General features: G+C 39.4%; 1 protein-coding gene across 3 annotated transcripts in view; it reads right to left on the bottom strand.

Moving 5' to 3' along the window:
• PITPNB (phosphatidylinositol transfer protein beta) overlaps nt 1-9,539 on the bottom strand; it is a 67,803-nt gene that overhangs the window by 41,781 nt on the left and 16,483 nt on the right. For all 3 annotated transcript variants that reach the window (XM_025400564.1, XM_025400563.1, XM_025400562.1), the window contains exons 4-7: nt 4,542-4,633; nt 3,864-3,871; nt 3,289-3,363; nt 1,236-1,319 (exon numbers count right to left, since the gene is read on the bottom strand). In XM_025400564.1, coding sequence (XP_025256349.1) covers nt 1,236-1,319; nt 3,289-3,363; nt 3,864-3,871; nt 4,542-4,633 — 259 coding nt within the window. The remainder of the gene's footprint in view (nt 1-1,235; nt 1,320-3,288; nt 3,364-3,863; nt 3,872-4,541; nt 4,634-9,539) is intronic.

The raw sequence follows: 9,539 nt of genomic DNA, 5'->3' as shown, positions 1-9,539 counted from the left end.
TTTTTTTTTTTTGAGACAGAGTCTCACTCTGTTGCCCAGGCTGGAGTACAGTGGTGCGATCTCGGCTCACTGCAAGCTCTGCCTCCCAGGTTCACGCCATTCTCCTGCCTCAGCCTCCGGAGTAGCTGGGACTACAGGCGCCCGCCACCATGCCTGGCTAATTTTTTGTATTTTTAGTAGAGAAGGGGTTTCACTGTGTTAGCCAGGATGGTCTCGATCTCCTGACCTCGTGATCTGCCTGCCTCGGCCTCCCAAAGTGCTGGGATTACAGGCGTGAGCCACTGTACTTGGCCTTTTTTTTTTTTTTTCCCCCTCTGAGACAGGATCTCACTCTGTCACCCTGGCTGGGGTGCAGTGGTACGATCACCGCTCACTGCAGCCTCAAATTTCTGGACTCAAGCAATCCTCCCATCTAAGCCTCCCCATGTAGCTGGAATTACAGGTACATGCCATCATGCCCAGTTAATTGTTTTTTTCTTTTTAGAGACAGGATCTCACTATGTTGTCCAGGCTGGTCTCAAGCTCCTGTGCTCAAGCAATCCTCCCTCTTTGGCCTTCCAAAGTGCTGGGATTACAAGTGGAAGCCACTGTGTCCAGCCTAAGACAAGAGTCTTAATCTGGCATGAGGAATAAGTGTCTTTGTGAAAAAGAAATTTTTTTGTTAAGTCAAAAGCCAGGAGTAGAAACATTTACATCTTAATAGGATTCAAAATAGAAAGCTAAACAACTAATAAATTAAAATACTCTACACCTACTTCTGGAATCTAAAAGAAAATTTTAAAAAAGATACTCTACACAAACTATTTTCTACAAATAACAACTGTGGCTGAGTTACTAAATACTTGCATGCAAATTAAATTTTTGCTTTCTTAATCACATTTGAAAAGTAAAAGGGACCTATATTATTTAAAGAAGCTTGAGGGAGAATTATTTTGTAAACAATGTGTTTTGTTTTTCAATGAAAACAACCTACATTTCCCAGGTATATTGGGACTTCCTAAAGGGATCACCTGTACAAAGGCAAAATCCACACAGAAAACAAATCACCTTATCTCTTACTCTGGTCTCTTTGCTGCAAAGACCTACTAGACTACACTCCAAGCTCATTTCGGCATAGAAATGTAGGCCATACAAGAAAGGAAGGAAATAATTTTAACTTAATCCTAAATGTGATAGTAGAAAATAATTTTTAACTGTAAAAGGGAACAGGTTAAATGTCATTGAGTAATACTTACTGCTGGTTCAACTTGACTTCTATCTGCAATATCTATATGGACAATTTCAACAGTTTTCCATGTGTTTGGATCTAAACCATGTACCTACCAATGACAAAGAGAAAAGAAATAAAACAAACTGTAGATTATTCTATTATGTTTACATATATAATCTTTATCTTGAGTCACTCAGGGTACATTATAGGGAATTAAAAAACCCAAATTATTATTTCATTATATTAGCTGTCTGATATTTTGCAGGATCTAGAAATCTTTTATTACCACTTACAACCCCAAATAATAAGGAAGGAGAGAATAAGGATGCTGCCAAATGAATAGAAACCTGTCAATATTATTTTCTGATAGTCCTCACAGATGATTTATTTAACAAAATATACCAGACCTATGTTTAACCCAAATGATACACAACAAAGTACTTGTAACTTTTGTAACCAACAGAGTTCTATACAAACATAAGATGACATTACAAGTAGAATTCAAATGATGCACTGTATGGTCTAAAATCTCTCCAAAATTTGATTATCCTAAAGCTATTCAGTTTCAGTATGATGCCAACTCCTCTCTATTGCATGTTGATCCATCATTTATTTCTGAAATGCCATCTATGAACTAATTAGGAATTGTTTGAAAACTGCCAAAGACATGCCCATTTAAAAGCTGAAAATAGCAGATTAAATCATATAGATTGATGCACACCAAATCATCTCATCTAGATTATAAATTATAGAAGATTACTATAAAAAACAACAAAAAGCCTGGGTGCAGTGGCTCACACCTGTAATCCCAGCACTTTGGGAGGCTGAAGCAGGTGGATCACCTGAGGTCAGGAGTTCAAGACTAGCCTGGCCGACATGGTGAAACTCTACTGAATGGTGAATCTCTACTGAAAATACAAAAGTTAGCCAGGCATGGTGGTGCATGCCTGCAGTCCCAGCTACTTGGGAGGCTGAGGCAGGAGAATTACTTGAACCCAGGGGGCAGAGGTTGCACTGAGCAGACAGCGCGTGACTGCACCCCAGCCTGGGCAACAAAGTGAGACTCTGTCTCAAAAATAAAAAAAAATAAAAAAAAAAAAAAAAGAGAAAAACAACATAAAATGTCAAATGATCACTTGAAAGAAAACTCAAGTCAAATACTACATATTAAAATTCAAAGTTCTATTAATTGGCTAATTGGCATCAATAACATAAGAGCACAGCAATAGAACAGTAAAAAACAGAATTTGCCATAATCATTAACCTACTCTCCTGGAATGCATGTGCACCAGAAAACAGAAACTGCTGAGTCCCAACCCTACAGATTCTGGTTTGAGTCCCAACCCTACAGATTCTTGGGTGAGGTCAGAGTATTTGCATTTCAAACAAGTCCTCAGATACTGTGCTGCTGCTGGCCCATCCAAAGACCACACTTTTGAGAACCCCTAGACCAAGGGCATCAACCTATACAACAGGCCTTCCCAAGCTCCATGACAAACCTTACTAAAAGTTAATGATTACATTTTTTTTAAGTCCTAACTGAAAGATGTTCTTGAATCTTAAAGAGATAAATGTGCACCAACTTACATAAGTCAAGAGCTTTTCAACATTTTTGTAAGTTATTCAAGTACTTTATCCCTCCTGCCTTTCGGCCATTTCTCTGACATCAGCCCATACCCTAGCAAAGCAGACAGGAGGTAAAAATTAAAGCAATCAATTCTGCTATGCAGAACAGCTCTGGCAAACACTCAGAGATAAAAGCAATCTAATTAGCAAAACTAATGGCTAAAATTGGGCTGGGGTTATCTTTGAATTTTGTTTACCCAAGCTCTCCTTGCCTCAGATAAGAGTTGCTGATCAAAACAGCAATTTTACCAAAGTGTCAAGGCAAGGGGACTGATAGGGAAAGCCCATTTGGTTTCTGGCTGCTTGCCTGCCTCATCTCAATTTGACACAGCTTGGTGTGGTCAGATACTTGTCCAACACAGGTGACATTACTTTGGTGATGACAAGTGAACTACATACAGTATTCTCGTTTCCAGGGGCTTCTGTACTAAAAGTGCAGAGTTGAAACTTACATTTTCTAATGTTCCCAAGTCTGGTTTGTGCCATGTTTCGATTTTAATGAAGAAATCATCTTTCATATATTCATTCTGCAGAAAACACAACAGGAAAATGATAGTAATCTTCTACCTGTTCCTTGGTGACCACGTCTGAGGGAGCTTTTCCCAGTATAGGCATCCATGCTTTGACTCTACAAGGAGACTGATCCTCAAGTGACAAAGAATCATTAGCTACCCATTTTTATAGACTTGCCAGGCAAACCAAATGCTGCATGCTTTTAAATAATTCAAACAATTTGACTTGCCACGCAGCATACTGGGCTAATAAAGAAGCTGTGAGGTCTGATAAACAAATACCATGTTTGAAGGGAGTAACAAAAGCAAAATAAAATCAATAGGGAGATTTTGAGACAAGGGTGGAAAGGGCCCATGAACACTGGGAACATGTGGTAGAGTGTGGGGGCTGGTTGGCGGGACACAGGAGGGAACCATGCAGTGAGGGGCAGTTAGCAAAGAATGGTTGAAAATAATTACTGTGTAAAACAAAGTTTAAAGATAAAAGTATGAGACACAAAAATAGTTTTACTCACCGTTACAACTGAGGCATAATGGAGAGGTAGGTAATGAAAGGAGAAAAATTTCAGAATATTAATTGGAATCAAAACAATCTGTCCCAAAACTTAATGTCACAAAGACTAAACTACCTAAAAACACAGAACATTTATTTAGTAATTTATGTCTGCAAAACAAGAGTTTCTACACAAGTGACACTACACAGCACATTAATTTAGACTATGGAGTACAAATAAAATATGAAGAATCATCTAATTTTCAAAATAATGCTAAAAAGAATAATGTCACAAAAGCAAAACATTATTTATAAGGTCAATTTAGCAAATGATAGGATGCTGTTTCAGAAGTCTGTCCTATTCCTCCTCTACTATGTAGCAATGTAAGTAAAATACTGTTGAAACGCACCAAAACACCCTTGTGAGTGTAAACGACCTTTCTTTTGGCTTACCCCTGGAGACAGCATAGTCGGCTAGGACCCCAAAGTGGCTGCCATGTGGGAATGGACTTATGCCTGTCACAAAGTTCTAGGAGGAGGAACCCAATGCAGTTCTTCCTCTGCCATCATTCTAGCAGTGACTATCCAGGAACCCAAGAAAGACCTTGCTCAGTGTAATCCTTCTCAAAGACATCGGTACTGGGAATCCCTCTCATTCTCAGGGTGGAGGGGTGCAATGGCTGCTGGGCGCCAGGCTTACTTGTTCTACAGTAGGGGTACGCATTCCAGGCTTTCTCATGAAACACCAAGGAGCCTTCGGGAGCAATCATCCTCACGAATGCAGGAACTTTGCTGGGAGAAGAGAGATACTGGATATATTTAACAGCACCATCAATTCTTTCTTGGTATCTATGAAACTGCTTGAAAGAGTACGGCAATCAAAGGTGACCATGTTCTAAGTTTGATGAACTAGTTTATTTCAATCCTAAAGTAATCCACTAGAAAGGAACACATAATTGTTTACATTTTAAATAAAAATGATTAAGAATATTTAGCTGGGTACGGTGGCTCATGCCTGTAATCCTAGCATTTTGAGAGGCTGAGGCAGGAGGATCACTTGAGCCCAGGAGTTTGAAACTAGCCTGGGCAACATGGTGAAATCCTGTCTCTACAAAAAAATACAAAATTAACCAGGCATGGTGGCACATGCCTGTAGCCCCACCTATTCAGAAGGCTGAGGTGGGAGGATCACCTGAACCTGTGGGATAGAGGTTGCAGGAAGCTGAGATCACACCACTGCACTCTAGCCTGGGCAACAGAGCAAGACCTTGTCTCACAAGAAAAAAAAAAACCAAGTTAAGTGTATAAAAGGATTTGTGTGTGTGAGTGTGTGTGTGTGTTTTAAATAGAAGCAATTATTTCTTAAGGACTTCTGATCTACTACCCCAATGTGAAACCTACGAGTTAACAGCTATTCATCCTGCACATTAATACAACGTAGTTCTTAGATGATATTATACTGTTTCTTAATGCAAAAAGCCCCAGAATAAGGAGATATCTCTGAATAAAAGTCTCAATACATTTTACAGAACAGACCTGAAGAAAAATAACAATGTAAAGGACCCATGTAGAAAATGAGAAATGAAAGCATATCCAAGTATAAAATTTTGTAGGTATGGGAGATGAATGTCACTTGCTGCCTCAAGTATGTTCAGAGGAAGAGAAAGGTTCAATACATGATTAATATATGAGAAGCTTGTGCAACCATATGACAATCAGAAACAATCCCAACATATAAAGGGGCAAAAGTCATCCACAGGCCCATTACAAATATAAGATGTTACTCATTAGCAAACAAATGGGAAAATCAGTCTTACTAGTCTTCAAATAAATGCAAATGAAGTGACTGATTTAGTGACTGGAGCCTACTGTAAAGAGTAGTTTTGCTTGCACAGACTTTTCACACAGATGGAATATAAATCCCAACATTACCATTTAGAAGCTGTGTAACCTCAGGCCTACTACTTGGCTTCTCTGAAATTCCTCATGTGTTGAATGGAATGCATATTACCTGCTCTGCAGGGTTATTGAGAGAATTAAATCAAATACTCGAATGCGTTTAGCACATTGCACAGTACAATGAGCTCAAAAAATGGTAGTTACTGCTTTTTAATTATAAGCTGACACGGAGCTGGGTACTTTCATATGCCTTTCTTCATTTAAATCCTCCTTAATGTCTTCACACCCAGGCGGGAGTGGCATGATATTGGCTCACTGCAAGCTCCGCCTCCCAGGTTCACGCCATTCTCCTGCCTCAGCCTCCTGAGTAGCTGGGACTACAGGTGCCCGCCACCATGCCCAGCTAATTTTTTTGTATTTTTAGTAGAGATGGGGGTTTCACTGTGTTAGACAGAATGGTCTCGATCTCCTGACCTCGTGATCCACCCGCCTCGGCCTCCCAAAGTGCTGGGATTACAGGCGTGAGACACTGCGGCCGGCCTGATCACTTACTTCTTTTCAAATGGTGGAACGATTCATTCAAACTTCAGAAACACCAAGCCAGGACAACCGAAAATAATGTCACTTTAAAAGTCAAAGAGTATCTAGTTGTCCAAAAAATGTATCACATTGCTAAAGAACTAGAACCAAAATCCCTTCAAGTGTGGGTGAGGTCTAATCAGGGTACAATGGAACACATGAGGATAATTTTTTAAAGCCAAGCTACCAGACTACCTATTCATCTGAGAGTATGACAAACAGATCTATCAATGGTTCAGTTGGTCAACTTAGAAAAAGCAGGAGAGGCCAGGTGTGGCAGTTCACACCGGTAATCCAAGCACTTTGGGAGGCAGAGGTGGGTGGATCACCTGAGGTCAGGAGTTCAAGACCAGCCTGGCCAACATGGCGAAACTCTGTCTCTACTAAAAACACAAAAAATTAGCCAGGCGTGGTGGTAGGTGTTTGTAAACCCAGCTACTCGGGACCCTAAGGCTGAATTGCTTGAACCTGGGATGTGGAGGGTAGACAGTGCCATTTCACGCCTGGGTGATACAGCAAGACTCTGTCTTTTAAAAAAAAAAAAAAAAGAAAAAGAAAAAAACGAAAAGGCAAGAGAAACAATTCTGTATTAACTCAGACACATTTTAACTATCCATCTATTCCTATAGTGCCTGATATGTGAAGAACTTTAATATTCGTAAAATGTTCTAAAATGTGCTGACTCAAATAGAAGGAAATTGGCATTTATCAGTAAAGGCCAACATGAGCCAAATCTACATGAAAATTTTAATATTTCTTTATCTCGCTCCCAAATGCCTACTATCTTATTTCCAAGATACTTTTCCCACCATGAGAATTCCAACAATTCATTTTATGTTTTGACTGAGTCAATAAAGTCCAAACCTATAAGCTAGATTTATTTCAAATTTACTCACTTTTTTTCATGTTTAACGTGAGAACATTATCAAATACATCTCTCCTCAATGAATCTAAGTGACTGACTAAACTTGAGGAAAATGTATATATGGAGTAAATAAAATTAAATTTCAATTCTACTTCAAAGGTTAGAAATTTCCATTAATGGCAACCTTAATATATTCCTAACATGGTATTTCAAGTGTGCCAGGTATATATAACTGAGAACATATACGTCATTTTCCCACCAGTTATTACTTAGTAAGGCACTTTAGTAAAATGCAGCAGATTCCTGTTTTGGAAGCTTACAGAGCCTCAGAAAAGGAACAATTATTAACTGAATTAATAAAATGGGAGGTGGGCCTTCAAAAATAAACACGCAAAAACGACAATCCTCTTGTCCTCCCAAACTATTCACAAAATGGTGCTCCCTCATGATAAACTAATACTCAGAACAGTGCTCACTTACCTCAAGGTAAACATGGCTAGATTTCAGCTGCTTAAGAGTGAAGAGTTAAGAGTTACCAATAGCACAATGCCCAGGATCATGAAGACTCTTTAGGAATACATACCCTTTCTCCCACTCTGAATATTAAGACTATTTAACTTCAGGGTAAAACATGACCATAAGGTACACTGAACACCTGATCTAGGCACATTCCTTTTTTAATCCTATTCCTGAGATAGATAATACCATGGCAAATCATTTCTAACTGTACTTTTCTCTGGAAATTCTTATGTCTATCTGTAAATCACACAAGCAAGACAACTATTCGCACCCTTCTCCTTGCCACTGCAGATGAACACCAAAACTCAGAAAAATTTAGGGAAGAATTTGAAGACCAGATTAATTTACCATAAATAGACCAATTAATCTTTCATTTTATGATCAACTGAAATATCCCTCAAATACACTGGGATGCCTTCTCTTCACTAGTCAGGAAAAGCTCAGCTAAGAAGGCAAAAAAAGAAAAGAAAGGGCCAGGTGCAGTGGCTCACGCCTGTAATCCAAGCACCTTGGGAGGTCAAGGTGGGAGGATCACCTGAGGTTGGGAGTTCGAGACCAGCCTGGCCAACATGATGAAACCCTGACTCTACTAAAACCACAAAAATTAGCTGGGCATAGTGGTGGGTGCCTATAATCCCAGCCACTTGGGAGGCTGAGGCAGGAGAATCGCTTGACTCAGGGAGGTGGACATTGCAGTGAGCCAAGATTACACCACTGTACTTCAGCCTGGGGACACAGTGAGACTGTATCTCAAAAATAATAATAATAAATAAATACACACACACACACACACACATATGTATAAATAAAATACTGGGTACCTCATTCATTCATCCACTCAAATATTTACTGTGTCCACCATCCCAGGCCAGGGGCTGTGTAAATAATGGTGAGAACACAGGAATAATTCCTACTCAGAACTTATTTCCAGGGATGGAGGCAGAAAACAGATTAGTAAACAACAAAACACAAAGAGAATTACTTAAGCAGTGCAGTGAAATTAAAAATAGGGCACTGGGCAATGAGTAAGTGGAGCAAGGGTAGTCGGGAAGGCCTCTCTGAGGAAATAATATTACAACAATGATCCAAGGGTACGGAGACAGGGAACAGAACAGCAAGCAAAGGGAACAGCATGACTACAGGTCCTAAGACAGCAAAAGACTTAACCTGCTTGAGCCACTCTTAGGCCTCCAGCATGGCTAGACTGCAGTGACCAAACATGGAGAAAGGGCAGAAAGACCACATGGGCCTCACCTTACAGGTCACAGAGTTTAGATTTTACTCTGTGTATGATGGGAAGCCACCGAAAGCTTTAAAAGGGGGAATGGCAAAAGGGGGAAACCTGATTTGAGTTGTATGACCATTCTGGCTTTGTGCGAAAAATTAATTGGAGTGGGCAAGAATGGATGGTTGCAAAAATTAACTCAAAATGGATAAAGACCTAAATTAAAACTAAAACTATAAAATTCTTATAAGAAAACATAGATGTAAATCTTTATGATCTTGGATTGGGCAATGATTTCTTTGATGACATCAAAAGCATAAACTACAAAAAGAAAAAATAAATTGGACTTCATCAAAATCATAAACATTTTTTTCTTTTTTTTTTTTTTTAAGAGAAAGGGTCTTGCTCTGTCACTAGGCTGGAGAACAGCAGTGTAATCATAAATCACTGCCACCTCCAACTTCTAGGCTCAAGTGATTCTCCCACCTCGGTCTCCTGAGTAGCTACGACAAACAAGTATGCAGTACTGCGACCGGACTAATTTTTAAATTTTTTCATAGAGACGGGGTCGCAATATGTTTTGCTATATTGTCCAGGCTGGTCTTGAAATC

The sequence above is a fragment of the Theropithecus gelada genome, chromosome 10, assembly GCF_003255815.1.
Source record: "Theropithecus gelada isolate Dixy chromosome 10, Tgel_1.0, whole genome shotgun sequence".
Taxonomy (NCBI): domain Eukaryota; kingdom Metazoa; phylum Chordata; class Mammalia; order Primates; family Cercopithecidae; genus Theropithecus; species Theropithecus gelada.
The sequence above is the reverse complement of the archived record's forward strand: the minus strand, read 5'-3'. Positions and strand labels throughout refer to the sequence as shown.